The sequence below is a fragment of the Peromyscus eremicus genome, chromosome 9, assembly GCF_949786415.1.
Source record: "Peromyscus eremicus chromosome 9, PerEre_H2_v1, whole genome shotgun sequence".
NCBI lineage: Eukaryota > Metazoa > Chordata > Mammalia > Rodentia > Cricetidae > Peromyscus > Peromyscus eremicus.
In genome coordinates this window covers 106694818-106716719 of record NC_081425.1, presented here as the reverse complement: position 1 = coordinate 106716719, position 21902 = coordinate 106694818, and the positions used below count along the sequence as shown (strand labels likewise).

The following is a 21902-nucleotide window of genomic DNA, read 5'->3' as shown; positions in this document are numbered from 1 at the left end:
ACCATTTCACTTAGCAGCAACCAGTGTGCCCTTGGTTGTGCTGTTTGGTCGTATTTTCCTCATCTATGAGACAGGGGTCTGGACTGCTAAGTGGATTGATAATATACTTTCTGAAGACATTTTTTTTTTTGAAGTGGGTCCAAAATCTGTATCTCGCACTTGTGAGACAAACTTTTTACATACCAAGCCATCTCCTCAGCCCCAAATGTAGGTATTTCATTACTTCTTTTGTCATCAGTATTCACCTGTTAACAGTAATGATGCACTTGCAATATTTCAGCACAAGGAGGGCTACGGAGATATAGAGTCCTGTTCAAAAATAGTTTGCACATTGCCTGGCAAAGTGAGACCTACTCTCCTCTCCCCGCCATTTCCAATTCACACTTTACAAGCCATGACTTTCGATACTGTATCCATTTGATCACACCCGTGCCCACTGAAACCTGGAACCTGATAAGAACAAGGTTTCTTCACAGGCTGTTGACAGTCTGGGTCTGCTGTTTGGCTTTGTTGAACGTAAGCTATCAGTTGCAAATGCTAGGCTCTGCTAACAGCATGAAAGCCATCATGGAGTGTGCCTCAGTGAGGAGATGCAGCTGGGGATGACACAGGAGTCACAGTTCTCAGGTCCTACCTGAAACAATCCCTAACAGACTTCGGCCCGCCTCTAGAACAGTCCGATCTTTCCATTTACTGTTGGCTCCAATTGTACCAACTTGCCACCCGAAGTGCTAAGTATGTGCCACGTGTGCATTCGTATCCATAAGTGAGCGTGCGCGCGCACACACACACACACACACACACACACACACACACACACACAATCACAGAAGCTTTTGCTACAAACAAAATAAAGGACTGAGTAAAAAACACAAATGAAAGAATAATTCTGTTGCTGGACACTAGCCCTAGCAGATGAAGGTCCCTGCTTAGGATCCTGGGGACAATGTTGTACAGGAGGACCTCTGATGCTGCAGCCTCTTCCAGTCCAATCTCAAGTGTTTTGAGAGTAGCTTGGAATTGACCATGGTGGAAATACTTACATATGGAAGTTGGCACACAGTAAATCGGAGTTTCATCCTGAGGGATGAGGCTGTTGGTATGCACATCCTGTTGATGGTGTAAACGTTGATTTCCTAGCCCCACCTAGCATTCTTCTTACTCCTACCCATTTATTCCCGAGCATCCTTCATGCCTGAGGTTGCATACCACTAGACTTTGGAGAGAAGTCCTCTTCCTGGCTTTGCTGCACACTTTACTAAAAGCATTAATAGGTCTCATATTTTATTATCTCCAAAAGTATTGCTTTCAACTATGACTTTCAAAATAACCAGGAGGGTTAATAGCATCTTTGCATGATATTCTTCTTAGAGTCAGGGCAACCCCATGAAGATGCTGTCTGTCTTCCGTTGAGAGGAAAGTTTGGTGTCACTCTGAGCAACAATGTGACTCCTGCTATGTGTCTGATACCTATTAAACCAGGGGATGGGGGGGCAGTTCTTCTCTCTTCTTTCTCATGGATTTATTTATGATTAGGCTACAATGCAGAGGATCTTTCTGTTGGCTAATTTTTTCCATTTTGAAAGTAATTTTTCGTTATTTAGCAGAGCCATCGATCATCCCAGACAGAAGCAAAATGAGAGTTCATTGAAGGAGACTTAATTTTGGTCTACTGAACACAGAGGAGGTGAATGATTATGCCAGTAGTCAGGACACTGATTAACTTAGGATAGACTAGAGAATTAGTTTTCTGCTATGGGAACTGGGAGCCCAGTGAAAATGGGAACACAGAGATTTTATAATTCTCCTTGGATGCTTAAATGAACTTTTGTCCCAGGTTACACCTTCAGTTGCCTAGAGAGGTGATGCAGTGTACTATATTGTGGGGGAACAAGTACTGAGTTGGCTGAGGGTGGATATGCAGAGCCCAGAGTGTAGAGGACTAACACACACAGAGCCGTGTATACACAGTCATACATGAACACTGGTCCTCATCCCTTTCCATAGCTTACAACCCTTACAGAGCCATGTCAGTTGACTCTCGCTCAGGATCTGTTCACAGAACCCTTTCCACTGTCACTCCATCTATCCTTAGTGATACAGGACTCCCAGTTTTCATTCCCACCGGATGCATATTGGCCACCCATCTTTTCCATCCCCAAGAAGAGGATCTTGTCTGTGTTATGATGTGTTGTTTTGTAAAACTGAACATCCAAAAGACAACCAGCCCTTCTTGTGCTAATGTTAGTGGCTTCTCAGTCTTAGTTGTCAAGCTAAGGAAGGGTAGTGCGCCTTACAAAGTGCTCCTTGTAAACTCCTCGATCTATCCCTCTGAGGGAGAAGAGAGCAAGGATACAAGGCCTGTTCTCCTTTTAGCCGTATGTGTTTGTGAGAGAATCAGGAGAAAGTTAGAGAATGTCTAGTTGCTCTCATGATGCATCTATAAATAGGTTGACAGTTTACTCTTGTGGCAAACATACTGCTTTCCCGAGATTCTGATTCTCACCTCAACTCTGCTGTGGGCTGAGGTGAGGCTAGCAGATTTTCCTCTCTAGTCTCAGGTTCTCTAGCAGAGTGAGGTAAGTAGCAAAGATGTAGCAATGAGAAGGAGGAAAAACTAATGAATTTTAACATTTGTTGGGGGGCTATGAGTTTATGATTTAATAATCACAGCAATCCTGTGAGATAAAAACTATTATTCTCAACTTTGATCACCAGATTGATGTGGTAGCCTTCAGTTGGCTTCTTCCTTGGGTCTGTCACATCAGCTGTTCCCTCACTGGACACCTCCCCCCACTGCTTTTTGTCTCATTTGTTTTCCAGATTGGTCTAAACACAGCATCTTCAGGCGTAACTTTCCATCTTAACCTCTTCTCCATCACGTAAAACATTTGTAATTATTTGTATAGCTGGGTGATGGCAGACACTGTCTCTTTTCTGACATTCCTGCCTTTTTGTACTTCACCAGCTGGTGCATAGCAAGTATTCCACTAAATGCCTGTTGAATGAACCAGTGGGTGGGTCTTAGCTCACTAGGGACTGAAGTTTGGAGAGCGGGGTGATTTGCTTAGAGTCACCTACATAGGAATTGGACTCAAAGTCAGATGTGCTGTGTTCTGCCACTCAGGCTAAAGGACTTAGGTGGAGCACTGGTGGGAAGTCATTGGACCTTCCTCTACAATACCAGAGAATTCTACCTGCTCCCATCCCAAAGAACCTCCAGTTCTCTCTCCTCACTGTGTTTGAATGTTTTCTTTCTATAGGACCAGACCCTTAGATGGCATACTCCAATGGGGTTGATTTCACTTTCCAAAAATGAAATTAAACATCCTCGTAATGTTATTCACTCGGCAGGATCTGACCCTCCCAGTGTTCTATTTAATCCTTGCCAAACACATGAGTTTCATATCAATCACACAATGTGATTTCCCTTTAATTAGTGGGGACAGTGGGGAGTAGGAGACTTACCTAGAAAGCTGTAGGTATCTAGTTCAACTGGAGTATGATGTCTTGTGTTTGCAAAGATTAGTAAAGGCTGGAGGAAAAAGTAATGTGTGTGTGGTCTCAGTAGTCTAACCCTGCTTACCATCCATATAATACATCTGAGCAGTTAGTGAATAATTATTATTCCATCTTACGCTCCTTACATAGTGGTATCAATAATATCTTACTGAAGAGTCTTAACTGTATGTAGAGCCACTTACTCAATACACTATTAGAACAATAATTTTATTATAAGCACTTTCTTTAAAGTTATTAAGTACAGAAATTAATAAGAGTTGTTCTTTTGCCATTCAGCTACACTATAACATCCTCAAGAATTTTTAAAGTGCAACCTTTTGACGTGATGATGCTATTCTGCCATATATCCAATACAGGAATATTAATCACACACACACACACACACACACACACACACACACACACACACACACCCTTCAGAACACAGTCGTGAGGAAAGAGCAGCACACTTATTAAGTGTTCTGCACATGAGGAACTGTGAGGAGCAAAAAGGGTCTCTCGCTATGGTTCTTTTGACTCCACAACTCGGATCTTTCTTTGAAAGATTTCTCATCAAAGCCTGAATCTTCACATCCTGCAAGGATCTGGGCTATCCACCACCATAAGACACAATCTAGATGTGAGCACTGGACAATTAGCACCAGGCCTTTCTCATTCCTGTCAACACTAAGAGCTGATGGGGAGGCTGCAGTCACACTCCTCTGAAGCCCTGATCGCTGAGCATGCTGTGGGATGGTGGGGTGGGCTGGAGTGGCTGCTAAATGCCCATCAATCCCATCACTTGGGCAAGCTGGAAAGCAAAGAGAAACAAAACACAAAACAGATTTTTCTATTGACTGCGTAGCTGTTGGTTCACTGGAGCTGAAACTTGTGTAGATCTAGATAGGGCTTAAATCTAAATTTCCTACTCTATGACCTGGAACAACTTATCACAAACCCCATTTACAGTAATAATATTCATTAGCGTTTATTGAGTATTCACATTGTGGCAAGGGGACCCATTCTATGGGCTCCACACTTCTAACACATATGAATCCATTTTCTTTCACTATGTCTAACTTTTGTTTTATAGTTTAAAATACTGATTTTGAAAACTGACGTAGATGGGAAAATGGTCCACCAAACATAGCTACCTCGTGAGGGTTTTACAGTGTATTGTTGCCGTTAACCAGTCTTTTCCTGTAAATGCTAAAGAGGCAATTAAGGAAGACAATACTTATGGTGTTTTTCCACCAGCAATTCATCCAGCAGATAACTCTCATTCTGAATTTTTGGGACAGACACTTCTCCAGTACGAGAAGACTTCTCCACATAATTGTCTGTCTCATATTACAAACAGTAAAATAGCTCAAGAGTTATTGCCAGTGCTGTTTTGTTGATGAGGAAACTAAGGCATGGTGATAGTAATGTCCCCAACATCGTATACCAGGATCCCTGCATTTAATCCGCACATAATTCCTCTCATTGGGCAAAGTGAACTAGTGCTCCTCATGGGAGTGGGGGTGGGAGACAAACTGCTACAAGAAGGTGAACTCCAAAACTAAAATAAATTGGAATCTTTCAGGATGAGTTAGTGTGAAGTGCATTGGGGTGGCTTTCTTTGGACAAGAGCAGGAAATTCTTTTAAATTTAGGCAGAGTATGAAGTAACGAAATCTAGCCTTTCCTCATTTCTCATGTTAGGAACACCCCACCCACTGTCACCTTGCTGGCATTTCTCCTGTGTGGAAGACTTCTCTGAGGTCATACTCCTACTTTTCAGTGTCTTGTTCCTCACAGATCCATGTTTTCCACTCAGAAAGGGCATGGTATTAATTCATAACACTGAATCGTCAAGAGTTAATTTAGAAAAAGCAGGTAACACAGATATAGCTACCTGTGGGGACATGAGGGACATGAGGCAAAGCACTCTGAGAGCTCATGCACTGAATGGAACCAGTTTCTTACTTGATCTTTAGTTCCCTTAATTCTAGATTTCTCAGGCCATGCTTTTACAGAAAGCAATCTATACCATTCCAAAGGAAAAGTCATGTTTACTGGTGGAAATGACCTGAGTAAATGCGAAGGAAACACCTTTCTGGAGGCATCCACAGGCAACTTTCTGTCTATGGAATTATGCCATCACCCGCCTGAGGCATGGCGCTACCTTGCACACTCACAGTCACTTTTGCCCTGTCCCTGCACCATTTCTCTAAGTCACAGGACTGTTCTGTAGAACCACTTACAGCCCATGTCATCCTACTGTTCGCTATCCTGCTGCTCAACAGGATGTGAGGCTGCTCTGTAGAGGCCGATGACCTCCTTCCCCTAGACCCTGCACTCCTGATGATGTGTTTAAGACCACCACCATCCTAATGGCTGCTTTTTCTTTCTTCTTTTGTTCTCCACAGCTTTTTGCAATCTTTGCATTTGCAACATGTGGTGGCTATTCAGGAGGCTTGCGACTGAGTGTGGACTGCGTCAACAAGACAGAAAGTAACCTCAGCATTGACATAGCCTTTGCCTACCCGTTCAGGTAAGGAAAGGTAATCCAAGCTCCTCAGCCCCACAGCAGGAGGCTTTGTTCCCTCTGTGGTTTCTGGTAGAAAAATGTAGGCTTCGAAAGGCTTCTGGGTAGGAAGAAATTCTGCTTGAAGCCACAGAATGTCACTACTAGAGTGTCTACCCACCACTCTACACTGGGAGAATTTGCTAAGCATACCTTTAATCCAGTATTGACTGTCTTCCAAAATTAAACCCTCCCACTATGGCCCAATGTTGAAGACTATCAACAGAAAGACTCCACTTACATAATTATTTTCTCCAATTTTAAGATTTCTTACTTTCTATCTAGAGTTTTAGGTTATATACAATCTTATATTGACTGTGCAATTCTGGCTGATAATGGGTTTAATGATATTAATATCTAATGATGTCTCTGTGTACCAGATAAATGAGTGCCTGTTCAATCTCATTTACTCATCACAATGACACTTTGAGGGATGCCCCAGGATGTAACCATCATCAGTTACATCCTGGGGCATTGACAGATAAATTCATTTTTCCCTTACACTGTCTCTGTTACTAAGAAGCAGAGGTCAAGTTTTAGTCCACCTAGCTTGAAAGAAATTCATACCTATTGCTATACTTAACTTGATACAAACAACTCTTTCAATGTCTTTATCAACTCAGTGTCTGTTCATGCCTATAAACTGATTGCCAGAGCAGAGCCCCTTCAGAGCCTATTCCCAACCTCACATCTCATGGCTCTGATCCAGAGACCTAATATAGACTAACTTCATTCAATTTTAAAATTGTTTATTCCTGTAAAATTCCCAAATAATTGACATCAATTAACTCAGAAGGGATGGTGTTCTTTGGCGTGTTATCAATGAACTCTCTGTTCATTTCATTTTAACATTACCTTCTATGGGGCTGATGGTGGTTCTATAATTACAAAGAAAGTCAAAATCAACCTTTACAAGTTTTTTTGTAAGCAAGTACGTACAGTATTTTTTGAAAACATTTTCATGGACACCGATGAAACTGTCACTGAAGGAAAGGGAAATGAGAGAAGAGAAAGAAGACTGGAGAAAGAATTTAGGAGTATGATAAAACAAACTCAAGAAAATCCTTTTTAGTACTTCATCTTTCTAATGTACAGTTTGAATCACCAAGAGACCCATTGTTTCCCAAACATATTCCCCATGGAAATTATTTTCTTCCCTACCAAATAGCTCAGAGGATTCACAAATTGTGGAATGTATTTTTAATATATTAGCCTCATAAACAAAGTCGAAAACAAATGTGCTTTTATTTATGGAGTCGATAGAGCAAAAGAAATGATGTTTTTACCAATATTCTGAAGTGTTAAGAGTGTAGAATTAATGGCATGTTCAAACACTCCCTGCTCAGGTAGTCCCCTCACTTATAAGAGCACAAAGATCAGAACTGCTAAGCATTCCTCCCTGGGGATTCATTATTAATATTTGTTCTCTGCTGGTAAAGAAAACTGTGAAGAAGCTGAATTTCTAGAAGTTCTGTATGAAACTCTTGGCTTCTGGAAGAGAAACCAAGCCAATGCCTGTTCATTGACCAATGTTCACCGTCTAGGATCTAGACTGAGTATGAGCTAAGAATTGCCAATGGCCAGGCAATGAGATACTTAACAACATTATTCCTGATCTCATAATGTCTGCATTGCTTCCACAATGATCTCAGAACAAGAGCTTGTAGAGGTGGGTAACCTCAAGTCAACCTTTTAAGGCAGTGGTTCTCAACCTTCCTAATGCTGCCACCCTATAATACAGTTCCTCATGTTGTGGTGACCCCCAACCATAAAACTACTTTTGTTACTACTTCAAAATGTAATTTTGCTACTGTTATTAATCATAATATAAATATCTGATATGCAGGATATCTGATATGTGACCCCTGTGAAAGGGTCATTTGACCCCAAAAGGGGACTTAGTTTTTCCATTTCCTTCCCATGACTGCAGTCATGCATTTGCCCCAATTAAGGGCATCTGGAGAAACTGGGTAAAGCTGGTAGTTTTTATTCTTCCCCTTTTAAGTATTAGTTCTTTCATTTGGAAGATTTTTACTAGGGTTCTGAAACAAAAATGCTCAGCCTTTGTTTTTTAACCCAGAATTTTCTTTCAAACACTGTCTTATTCAGGAGCTCATATGCAAAGCAGATAAAGGACATTGAAAACATGGAAACAGAGAAGGGAAGAGCCTGAAAGACCCATCCACTTCCATTCTCTCATTGCCAGGCAAATGGCCTAAACTATAACTACTAAAGTATAGTGCACCCTCTGAAATAACTCGCTTATTCTTGTTAGAGAAGGAAAGAAAGTTTTGCCTCTCTGTTTACCATGTCTGCACATTTTACTGCTCATCTACTCCCACAGAACACCTTGCACTGTGTCCCAGTAACATCCATCTAGGAGAAGTGTTTGGCTTGCAATTTCAGCTCCACATTTGGATACTGTGAAATGCCATGCCCTTCTCCTGTTGAGAATATTCTCAAGAATAAGCAAGAATTTATACAGGTTATTGTGTGTATGGAAAACTCCATAAGCCACTGTCAGTGATTTGATCATAATTCTTGAATTAAGATGGGAGCCTTCAGTAGCTTCTAACTGCTCAGTTTATTTACAAACACAAGAAAGATGTAAACTCAAGAACCAAGTCATTGAAACAAAAAGTGATACATTATGGAGTTATGGATGACAGATCAGAAGAGCCTTCTTACCTGGTTGGCAGATAAGGATTTCAGTTAACAAGATAATGTCAATTAGAAATTCTAGATAACTCACAAAAGACTCAAGTGCTGCTTCTAGCAAATGTGCCAAAATGTGTACTTCCTCTACACCACCATATGTGCACACTTTTGCTTATACCGGTGGCAGAGAGGATCACTATTCAGCAACATGTCATTTTATTATAGCACTAAGACATCTGCCACCTGACCTTCCTTTTGGCCTGTGATTAAAACAAACAAGTGATACTTGACTATTTTCTCATCTCCTGTAATGTGTTACCATGATGACGTGAATCTGCATGACACTGGTGGGGGGGGGGTGAGTTCTGGATCTCAGATTCTTAGCACGTCCTTTAGACACTGAAGTGTAAGGCAGGGCTGCTCATTCTAAGGTGCTTAATATATACTAGAAGAATGCAAACACTGAGCTAACACATGAGTGCAGCATGAAGGAGGTCAGGACTGTGCATTTCATGGGCTGTGGGGGGTGGGAGAAGCAGACAAATTGGAAGCAGAATAGTTTATAAACTTAGAACATCCACGAAGTGAAACCTTAGACAGCCATTAAAACCACTTAACAATGTATGAGGTACTCCTTGAACAAATACAAGGCCATGTTAAGTGATGATTTGGATTTGTTTCATTCCAGCTTGTTGGAGTAGAAACTGGCATTTGCCTCACATTTAATCTGTTCCTTCCTCAAGCCTGGCTGTACTTCCAGGGAGTGCAAGCCTGGACCACCCTTAAATAGCTTCCTCTAGCTATAGAAACTTGCCTAGCTAACAGCAATGGTAGGAAAGAAACACTAAAAAGTTAGTGTTTCCTAGAGCAGCCCTCACCCAGTGACAACTGTGAGTAGTACCCCTCATGTGGCACAAGAATAAGGCATGTTCTATTCTACAGATTTTCTCAGCGATACCCAGCAGGACAGCTCCACCATTGATGAAAATCTAATGACTACATGGCTTGTTTTTATCATCTTCTATCTTTCCCTGTCCAACTAGAGCAGTACTCTTTTTCTGTTTTTAGAAATAACTCCTCCAAAAATAAGCTGTACTCATCTCTTCATCTCAGAATCTATGTAATTGATTCCTTTGTGTCATGGGCCACCGTTGCACAGTCTTGGCCATCTTCCCACCACCATGAACTTGGCCAGTTTCTTCCCTCACCCTGTGAAATTTATCTGTTGAACGGACAGTGGTACCTTTCCCATGGTGTTGCTGCCAGTGTGAATGAGACATACATGCAGAATGTTTAAAGAAGACCTGACATTCAATAAGTTGTCTCCTAATACTGTTTTCTCTTTCATCATCAAATCAGGGCAGCTGGAAATAAGCTAGAGAGCTCAAAAGATAACTGATTAGCAAAGTTGTCCTTGAAGCAACGAGCCTGAGACTATAGTTTTCCTCTCTTCATACATGCAAACGTTAGAAGATCCACATATTTAACTGTCTTGTATAGAAAAACTTGATTTTGCTGCTCCAGTGTTCTTAGGGGGGATTATTATAGGGCCTTTGTTTTTCCTCCCCGCTCCCCCGCCAAGCTGACAAAGTGGAGAAACCATCACATTAACTTGGTACTGGGGAAATGATTTGTCATCACTGTGGCAGGAGAGGGAGACTCAGCCTGAGCCCCAAGAGCTAAAGAAAAGACAAGCAGGGGCCCCTCAGTTGACCCTGACCCAACAGGATCTCTTCTTCTCTGTGATTCCCATTCCTCTTTGGAACATTTAAATAAGTGCAGCTAAAGAGGAAGGCTGTGGAACTTGGGCCTTTACACAGTATTACCATCTCCATCAGAGCCAAGGTAGGAGGAGAGCCTTTTCTTGAGATTCATACCCAGAGACAGTGGAGATAAACTCTTTATTCTCTCCCTGCTACTGAGTCAGTGGGGAAGCACAGGTAGTCAGGGCTGCAGTGTTTTCCATCTGTGCTCATACTTTGTTATTGTTTCTCAGCACCAAATATTTTCACTCTGCATTTCACAAAAATGCAGAAATGTCCAGTCTGTAACTTCTCGTTTTAACATTCACCTTAAACTGAATCTTTTTAGACAAGATTTTGTGCTGCCAGGCCCAGGAAGTTTAGAAGATTCTGAAGTCAAGGCCTAAAGGCCCAGGGCAAACCCTAAGCTAAACCCCTGGTTTTAAATCCAAGCTCTGCCATCTAGTGAGTGGAGAGTTACGAGCTCTTGGTCTGAGAGGAGTGACGAACCATGCTGGACCTTCATCTCCCATGTGAAAACAAAATAGCAGTATCCTCTCCACCATCTGCCAGTGACCATTCACCTAGGTTTTAAAATCAGCTGTGGAGACTAGTATACATCAAGTGTATCACAAAGTATGCTGTTGGTGCTGGTGTTGTTACTAAAGAAATCTTGTGCAAGAATTTGGCACTAAGGTTCAATTACACAACAAAAACCAAGACAGGGAGCACTATTTCACAATGACTTGTAGAGAATATTGTAGAGATTACAGAAAATGATACAAATATTCACACTGACTGATAACGCAGGAGGGGTCAAATAGAAAGAAGTTAAGTGAATGTCAAATTAATCTACATTTATTAATTAATCTCACTGCTCTCCTCCCAGCCTATAAAGCTTCTAAAGGAGACTGCTGTAGCACTTCCCTGGAAGGAGATAGGTGGTAGGAAATCAAGTGGCTGTCTTGGTTTGGATTTCCACCAACACATAGTGAGACAATATTTAAGTGCAAGTAGTTTTCTAGAAACTCCTACGAGGAAAAGAACATGCGACTAGGGACAGAAAGGTTACCACCATGGGCAACTCCGGTACCTGAAATTCCCTAAACCTGTGGACAACACATCTCAAGAGGGCTCGACTCACACCAGTGATGGAGTTTTGGTGATGATCTAACCACTTCTGTTGGTTACTGATCAAAAGCTAGGCTTGCAGGTCCTTGTTCCAGTTGCTGTTCAGGAAAGCCACCAATCAGAGACTGAGTGCATTCCAAAGGCATCGTTGTGTATTGCAATGGTAGAAACACCATTTAGTCAAGGAGATCTGGGTGTGCATCCAGCAGCCTTCAACACTATATTGACACTTTTCAGCCATTAGCCTAGAGTTGTGAATGTCCCACCCTGCATCATGCATTCACTCTATTAATATGTATTGGGTGAGCACCTATAAAGTATAAGGCTGCTAATTATATATGCTTTTGTTCAGTAAAGTAGACATGGCCTCCTCCCTCATAAAATTTAAAACCAGTGGAGGATGGAAGACAATAAAGAAATATAGGGTGCATATATACAGATGCACGCATATACTTCTATCGTTATAATTTTATGAGGAAAATGAGAATTACACAGAAATATAAGTAAGTGCTGGTGTGGACTGAGTGAGCCACATGGTATGTGGTGCAGAAGGGCCTATGATGGAGGCATTTAAAGCAGCCCATATGGGAGGAGAGAGAATGTGTTAAGCAAAGGGACAGCACGTGCTGTTCCTTGAGGAAGACTGAATGAAAGCAGGGCAGGATCAAACCCCAGACCTGAAAAAAAAAAAAGAGGAAATTAAGAAGGTTAAAGGACCAAGAAAGAAGGTGAGCCACTTGTGCTTGTTTGGTTGACGTGATTTGCTGATGTAATTACATATGAGTGCAGACCCGAAAGATATGAAGAAGCTCTTGGAGACAGCTGAAGCGTGTAGTACAGGGGAAGTGATGCATGGGGGTAGACAGTCCAGATGTCTGATGTGGAAGAGAGCTGAGAACAGGTAAGGAAAGCTTGATTGGGAGGCAAATGGCAGGAGATGAAGAGAGAGGCAGAGGCTGGTTTGAAAAATTTAGATTTTTATACTGATTGAAATGGGGTCAAGGATTGGAGTAGAGGGTGGATCTGGCTGTGCAAGGAGAAGATAAACTAATGGCGATGCAGCCATAGAGTCGAGAAGAGTTGGGAGGAGGTTGCAATGGTCAGGAAGGAGGTGGTGGGGAGGGTGAGGCTGATATCCTTGTGTCTCTTCATTGTCTTCCACACCTCACCTCTGATGGTAATGTGTGTTTACAAAGTAGCTCTGTTTATCAACATTTTCCATTAGTTCTGCTGCTGAGTTTGTGTTGTATTGGCCATGGGGAACAGTTTCAATACTTTAAGTGTTTGATTCCTGGTATTGGTCTGTGGGATCCTCTTGGGGTCACTACATCTGCAGCACTAGATGACAGCTTTAGCCCTGCTTGATGACACGAGCAGGTAGCCAACTGATTCTAATGAATGATGAAGACACACAGTCCCATTGAGACCATTTGTGAATGCATTTCTAAGATCTAAAAGTATTGAGAAATTTATGAAGTAGGAAAACATACACTCCTTAGGTTATGATTTTGAACTTTACCAGTCAGAGTTCATTTTGGAAAAGAGAACTCATTTTGGGTAGCTTGGTTTTGAAAAGGTCAATATAGGAACTAACTTGCAGGAATTATTTGATCAGTGTGCTCTACAGATTTGTTAGATTAAACTACAGGAGAGACCAACTTACAAGGAGGGATCATTTATTTTGGTTTATAGATTCAGTCTTTGGGCAGCTGGCCCCATTCCTTTGGGCCTGAGTGAAAGTTGTCTAGCAGGACTCTGTGGGCAATGAAGCTCTTTGCTTTATGGTAGCCAGGAGCAGAGAGATAGCAAGGGACTAGGGCGACAACGTGAGCCCCAGTGATATACTGGCTCCAGCTAGGACCCATTTCCTCAATTTTCTACCACCTCCTTAAATACTGCTCCTGCTGGGCACCAAAGTCTCAACACATGAACCTATAAGGAACATTGCATATTCCAATGATAACAATCAGAACTGGGATCTTCAAGCATCCAGAAACTAGCAGCTGGAGAAGTCATTGCCACCCCTAAGGCTAGAGCAGGGCTTGACAAATTAAGGCCTAAGGGCAAAATCCATCTGCCCCTCTCCCACTTTTTTTTTTTAGTTTGACGTACTCTCTGAGAAAGGTTTGTATTTTCAAATGATTATTTTTCAAATGCTGTCTATGTTAATTGCCAGTTTGACAGACACCAGAGCCACCAGGAGACAAGCACGGATACATCTGTGAGGAACTGAACAGATTAGAGCCTCCCAGAATGACTGCCAGAGACTATTTTGATTAGGCTAATAGAGGGGGGAAGGTCCACCAACTAAAGGTGGCACCATCCCCTGGCTGGGTATCCAGGACTGTGTAAATGGAGAAAGTGTACCACCGAGCATTAGAATCATCACTCCCTGCTTCTTGATTGATAGAGCAATGTGACCAGCTGCTCTAAGTTCCTGCAGCTTTGACTTCTAGGACTGGATCCTTAAACTGTGACCCCAAATAATGCTTCTCCTTGGGTTGCTTCTGCCTGGCTATTTTAATACAGCAAGAGAAAAAGACACCCAGACATCCCTCAATTTCACTATAAATCCTAGACTATGTAATATCTGGTCTTTAAAATAGATTAGTGACCTCATATAAAGAGGCTATAGTAGCCTTAGATTGCACACAGGATGAGGCGTGTTGGTAGAATTTGTTTCTCTAGCAATAGGAAACTCCAAGAAGAGGGAGATACAGGGGAAAATGAAGCCATTTTAAGTGATGCTCTTGGAGTGATGAGAGACAAGGGGAAACTCCCAGCTTTGTGTTGCTCTTGACCTCCAGGTGGCCAGGCTGCTGCTTTCTCTGGCTGACATCACTGGAAGCCAGTTGGATGAAACACACTCTGAGATGCCCATAAACAATGCAAACATGCAAACAAACAGATGTCGATGGGCAGAGTCTCTCTCTTCCACTTCCTCTTTTCTAAGATGAGAATTTAATGAGTTGATTGGGGACTTTTTTTTCTAAAGGGTGAATTCATTCTCTAATTTAGGAGACAAGTAAAACTCTGGTAGTGAACCAGCTACCATTAGAAAGAGCAGAAGGCAATATATGCATGCCATGAGACGACTGTTAGTTTCTTCCTTTCTACCTCGTAGGACTTACTCTTGTACTTGCACTATTGGGGTAAAGTCTGAACAGGCTTTTAAAGATCAGGATTGGAGCATGTACTGGCAATGAATATAGGCTATGCAATCAAGGCAGCTGTTCCTGTTGGTTTCCCATGGGGAGGTGACAAGCAGCAGAGATTAAATCTGTGTGGTGAGCAAGTCCTTTATAGAGTTATCTTCTCACTGTGTGGAGTTTAGCAAAGAATGTGTGGGGGATGCAGTAGCAAGAACCTGATGACCTGGGTGAATTTCTGTGCCCTGGAAGAATACAAGCCTAGCTCTTGCCTTAGTGATTCCATTGCTGTGATAAAGCACCATGACCAAAAGGAACTTTTGGAAGTTGGCAACTTGGGAAGGAAAGGGTTTATTTCAGCCTACAATTCTCAAGTCACACTCCAACGCTGAGGGAAGTCAGGGCAGGCACTCAAGGCAAGATCCTGGAGGCAGAAACTGAAGCAGAGTCCATGGAGGTATGCTGATTACTTGCTTGCTCCTACTGGCTTGTTCAGTTAGCTTGCTTTCCTATAGGACCCAGGACTACCAAACACAAGGGTAGCACCACCCAAGGTGTTCTGGTCCCTCCCGCATCAACCATTAATCAAGAAAATGCACCATAGGCTTGTGTACAGGCCAGTCTGGTAGGCAAGTATTTTCTCAGTTGACATTCCCCCTTCTCTAATAATTCTACTTTGTGTCAAGTTGTCATAAAACTAGTCAGAACACTTTTGTTCAAAGTTGTAAAAATAAGGTCTAGTTTTCCCTTGCAATTTTACTTTTTGCAGAATAGGAGAGGGAATGGGACTTTGAGATGATTATAAAATGACAAAGAAAGTTAACCACAGCAAGGTTCAGTAAATATCAGAGAAAGGTACCATCACACACATATCTGTATATTGTATGATATCTCTTGAGAATATAAGTGCCCACTCCATGGTCTCACGAATCTGAATCTCTATTTCCTTATCATCTAGAAAGAGAGATGTTCGAGCTTTCTTTCTGTCCCTTCCAAATGAGGACTAAAAGTCACACAATGTACCCTATGAGGTAAAGCTAATGTCAATTGAGTGTAGGGACCCATGTTCCCTTCTTCCCTGACCCCAATCCATCTTTGACAGAATGGATTGCATGTTCCAGAGGCTGCAGGGCCAAAGGTAGAGGAGGAGAGTATTCAAGATGATTGCTTGCTAGGAGCACAGCTGCCAGAGCTGAAAGGGAAGAGCATGGGGACCAAGGAATCTCAAGCAATGGGAAACTAGCATTCCTATCTCCCTGTTCCTCTTCCAGAACCCACTGTTGGGATTCAGAGGTGCTGGACTTTAGGCTCATTCTCAGTATGAGACTTGGGGACACCCTGCCTGTATCATATCTCATAGAATGCCTGCTGGAAATGGAAATGCTACTGTTTCACTGCAGACCTCAGAAGCAGCAGAACTGTAGATGAAATTCAAAACTGGCATTTTAATAAACACACAAGTGATTCTGACCAAATAGGAATTAGAGAGTTGTTTGCCTAGAGAGGAAGAGGTAGAGCTCATGCTGGCCAAAGCCTCATATTTTACATTAATATTTATGGTCTTAAAAACAGATTATATTTTATATACTGATTTAATATATTTAACATAAAAAAACAGAAACAGAAAAAGTACCATGAATAAGGAAATGACTGTTACTGTTTTTATTATTCCACAGTCATCTATTATATCATGTATCACCATTAGAATGAGAGGAACTTTAGCACCAACAGGAAATCAAATAGCAATTCCAATGTTGTAGTAAAGCTGCAACTATAAACTCCATACTTAAACATGTCCCTTAGCAAAGACTGAAGTGCTAGTTGCCTTTTACCCATAGCCCAACTTGAGTTGAGGGTAAAGTCAGAAAGAGGGGATATGTGAATCCTTTCATTTCATGCAAGTATATATATTCATATGCATAGTTATTGGCAATTTAATGTGGTCATTGTTTTTTGATGTCACAGGAACACAGTAACAGAGCATTTATTTTGAGTCCGTTTTCATAAATTAGCATTCAGAGACAAACTTTATTTGAAATCACACAACCAGTAAATGCTTTTAATTGGTGTCACGATGCAGTTGTTTACCATCACATCGGATTCTTTTCTGATACCATGGAATAATGATGGGTCATCTTCATCACCATTACGATCAAATAAAAGATATATGGATCATCTTATTGCATACCATGTACTGTGCAAAGCGATCACATACATCATAGCCTTGGTGCCAATGATATCACTATGAGCTAGCCACTCTGAACTCCGTTTGTAGGGCATGGAGCTGATGCTCACGGAGGATGAACATCATGCCCAAATTCACATAGTTAATAAGCACAAGAGCAAGCTTTGAGTAGATGTATTCAGCTCACCCAAAGCATCCAAGACCACATTATTGGTTACTAGTGTGTTGTAAAGAGATGCCGTCAGCTGGCAAATTCCCCAATGCTTCCTCCTTGCTTCCAAGTTTACAGTCTGCTGTCCTCAGCAGACAGGCGACACAGTCCAGGAGGATTTGGGAATGGCTCAGAGCCACTGTGTTCCTTAGGACTAAGAACTACTGGCATTTATTTTCTAATTGATTTCTTGTGTCAAGCAAGAAACTCTGAAGGAAAAGCAACTCCCATTTGGGGGTGAAATGATTACTCTTTCCCTTTTTGCAGCTGACTGGAAACGAGTGAGCTGTTGCTGATGTAGTTGGTAGAACTCTGCATGTTTCATTTTGAAAGATTCTGTACTGCTTTGGTGAATGTCAGTTAGAGCCTGGGTTTTAGGGAGTTGCACTGATGAAGGTTTTCTAAACTCAAGTGCTTTGCAGGGTTTACTGCTGTTTCATACCCTCTTTCCCCTAGCAAAGGCATGGACAGAGGGAAGCAGGGGTGAGGTGAGAGGTTCCCCAACTAGTCAGGGAACATGAGCACCCTGGATTGCAAAGATCCTTGGTTATAATGTCCCTTAAGCTTAGCACTGAAATATGAGAGCCATGTTTCCAAGTCTGGAGTTGAGGCCTCTTTGAAGCTATGTTTGATTAGCTTTTTATCTTTAAAGCTTAACTGTGAATGATGCTCCAAGATCTCTCCATATGTGCTTTATTTTAGTATATGTGGAAGGGATTCATTTTTTATTGTGTCTCTCACCATCTTCCATTTCATCCTCCAAAAGAGTTACGTTCTTTTTATTAGAAATACTAACATTTGACTCTATTTTAAAATTCCTGTTGCAAAACAATAAGAGAAAGTAAAATAACCAGTGGCTGCTAGGAATGAAGAGTAGGAAGGACAAGAGAATAAGCAGAGCACAAAGGTGTGTGTGTGTGTGTGTGTGTGTGTGTGTGTGTGTGTGTGCGCGCGCGCGTGTGCATGTATGGAGGCCAGAGGACAGCCTCAGGTGTCCTTAGGAGCCATCCACATTATTTTGAGTCATGGTCTCTCTTTGGCCTGGAGCTAATGAGGCTAGGCTGGCTGACCGGTAGATGCCAGGCCCTGTCTCTGCCTCCCCAGTGCTGGGATTATAAACATGCATCACAAAGCTCAGCACTTTTTAATGTGGGTCCCTCATGCTTGTGATTTTCCATACTTTACCAACTGAGCCATCTTCTCAGCCCCACAAAGCATTTTCAAGACAGTTGAAAAATACATTGTTTGGTGCCATAATGGTGTACATATATCATAATGTGTATTTGTCCAAGTTGACCAACTGTCTAAAACCGAGAGTAAACCTTAGTGTATAAGCTATGGTGTGACATATAATTGCAAGTTCACCAGACGGAATAGATATAGCACTTCAGTGGAGGATGCTGACAGTGGAAGAGGCTGTGTGTGTAAGGGAGAAATGGGACATCTTTGTACACTTCTCTTGACCGTGAACCTAATCCTACCCAAAAATTCATAAACAAAGGCTTAGGATAAGTGAAGTAGAACCTCAAAGCCCTTCTGAGCACTTTTCAGAGGAAATCATCATGGTATTTTCACACTTCTTTTGTATACACTCTATTTATGTAAAATAGTTCTGTTATAATTATGATATTGCAAATTAATATTTGCTTATTTACAAGTTATAAGTGTCTTTTAAATCGACAGCTACCATTTTTATTGGCTTATAACTAGACCATCATTTTTTGCATAGCTATGCCATGATTAATGGAGCTGTTTGTCTATCGATGCACATTTTGGTTGTTTCAGTTTCTCACTATTACAAATAAGGTTACCACCAAGATTGTTTCATAATTTCACTTTTAAAGTGAAATTACTGCAAAAATGCATAACTTACTGTAACACAAATCTAAAAAGGTTTTATTAATAGAAAACCCAATGCCAGATATTGGGGTGAAAACTGAGAGATCAGAGAAGCACAAAGAAACCAGCCATGTTCTTACTGCTAGGAAATTCTCAGCCCAAGAGAGAGCTACTTCCTGTATACTCACGTGTATATACTTCTCTGTGCCCTGCCATCTTACTTCTTCTCTCCACCCAGCTACATCACTTCTTCTTTCTGCCCAGCTCTATCATTTCCTGTCTGTCTGTATAGACCTCCAGACTTCTATGGTTAACTAGTGCTGGGATTAAAGGCATGTGCCACCAGGCCTGGTTCTGTTCCCAGTGTGGCCTTGATGAATCTCTGCCTCCCAAATGCTAGGATTAAAGGTGTGTGCTACCACTGCCTGGCCTCTACATTCAATACAGTAGCTGGCTTTTTCCTCTGATCCCCAGATAAGCTTAGTTTGGGTGCACAAATATCACCACAACTTACATTTTTATAAATTTTGCTAAATTCTTTAAATCATAATATTTGCATTCCTAACAGAGATATGGAAGTGCCTTCCTCCTTATATTGTTCCCAATAGAAAACAGTGTCTGCTTCCCATCTTACTGCAAAAGTGCAGGGATTACAGACATGACCAACTTTGTCTGGCTTTATGAGGGTTCTTGGGATTTGAACTCAGGTACTCATGCTTCCCTGGCAAGTTGTTTATCCACTGAGCTGTCTCCTCACCTCAATGTCAATATGTTTTTTGGTAGCCAGATCCACCTTGTCACTTATTCTCCCAGCCCAGTAGCTTTATTAAGTTTGTATACTCCAATGTACTCCTGTGAGATTTGCTAATTGAGACAACCTTTCAGTACGGTGCCAGCACTGTGCTTGGCCTTATGGGCCTTGAGGATGAAAGGGGAATGGGCTCTCTTTTCATGGCTATCATCATTTTAAAGAACAGATTGACATTAATGAAATTGAAACATAGAGAAGTTATACTGCCCATCAAGGATTTACAGTGAGACTGCCATTAAGCAAGAATTTGCATTAATGTTACTGCAATCATTACCCAATATGACCATCACAGAGAGCTACACTGCAAATGATTAGCACAAAGCCCTGTTAATCTTCTGTAATGGCAAGGAAGTCTATAACAAATTGCCCAAACTAACAAATTATATTTGCACAGTGTAAGATAACATTTTGAGAATTCATAGATCAAATTAATTTATAGTGTGGTGTTTACCTTAACAACACTCTAAGTGTTGGCATCAAAAAGAGTTTTGGGATGTATGGATCCCTGTTTCCTCACAGCTAAAAACGTGTTGTGAAAGAATCTGTCTTTGGGGTGCATTTCAAGAATTTATTCTTATTTATATCTAGATTTAGTTTATTACTTGCCAAAATAAGAAGAGATTGGTTTCTTTGATCTTTTTGCAGGTCCTTATAGCAGTTGTCAAGAAAGAGTGAACACCACAGATAAAATGCCACTAAATATGATTTTTTTTTGTCAGTGTGAAATAGTCTTAGACCAAGATGAATCTTACTTAATACTTCCAAATCTAAAATTATTACTCTGATTACCATGGTCTTCAGAGATAGAATTCAGACCTTCTATAGAGCGATTGTTCTGTAAAGAATGATAAAGTTTAATGTTTGCTTTATGCAAATAAAAATGCAAAGCATCAATATTCTATGTTGGAACATAAAGTGCCATAGAAGAAAATTAATGTGAATGTCTTATGTTGTGCAAGACAAAATGAGAATGTGGCAGGATGCCTTCTTAACTCAGATCATCACTGGTGCCAGATGACTGTGTCTCTGTAGTTTTAAAAATCACTTCAATTTCAACTAAATGCCTCTAGCCACATCAACAGTGTGTCTCTGCCACTTTCTATAATGCTTTCTGGAAGAGAGATAGAATCAGCAGGGAAAAGAGCACACTCAGCTCTTTTTAGTCTCACTGTACATCGGCAGGCATCATTGCAGGCACACTGACCTTTGAGCCCATCCGTTCACTCACTTGGTTAGGAAACACTTGCCAAGTGTGCAATGGGAGGGGAGAGGCTTGCCCTGGGCTACAGATCTAGCTCATGCTCAGCCCTGCATTTGGGTCCTGGGGGCCCCATCCATTCTTTCTAATTCAATGTGAGGTGAGGCATTAACCAGTCAATGGCTTATGAATAACCTCTGGCACAGAAAGAGACTCATCCATTCATTCAGCACATGCTGTTCTTGGTGCTGGAGCTCCATTGTTAAAAAGCACAGACTGAAACCTTAGTAGGTGCCTCATTGCAGTGAGGGGGATGGAGAGGAACAGTAAACAGAGAAGCAACAACCCTTGTGATAGTTGTAATGGCAAACATTACACAATGATATGATGGATAGCAATTGAGGAGGGAGGCTGAGAATCCTGTCTTAGAAAGGGACAGCTGACTTGAGAGCTGAGTGATGGGAAGGAGGAAGCATGCAGAGAAGAACCAGAACAGCAAGAGTAAAGGTGGGGAAGGGTGGAATGAAAAAAGGATCTGAGAGAAAACATAATGGCAGAAACCAAGTGGAAGAGAATGAAAAGGGGTGCATGAGGCAGGCGGGGTCAACAGCACAGCCTTGTGGAACCTGGAAGAGGCTTCAGTTTTATTCTAGATAAAATGAATATTATTGGCTTAAGTTAACAATGCGATGTAATCTGGTTTAAATACTTGAAGAATTCTTTTAGCTGTTATATGAAAAATATATTTCTCAGTGCCGTCTATACATCAGTTAAATGGCTGGTGCAGTTATTTAGGTCAGGGGTGATAGTAGCTTACCTGTGGTTTTAGGCGTTCAGAGGGGTAAGACTAGAAATATTTAGGACATATTGAAAAATATGAACCACAGAACTGCTTAGTAGAAAGGATGT

The 21902-nt window shown here is 41.4% G+C and overlaps 1 protein-coding gene across 1 annotated transcript in view; it reads left to right on the top strand.

Annotated features, from left to right (window-relative positions):
• The window catches only part of Synpr (synaptoporin), a 352659-nt gene that overhangs the window by 207357 nt on the left and 123400 nt on the right, over positions 1 to 21902 (top strand). Inside the window, exon 3 of the mRNA XM_059274572.1 lies at positions 5912 to 6036. Coding sequence (XP_059130555.1) covers positions 5912 to 6036 — 125 coding nt within the window. The remainder of the gene's footprint in view (positions 1 to 5911; positions 6037 to 21902) is intronic.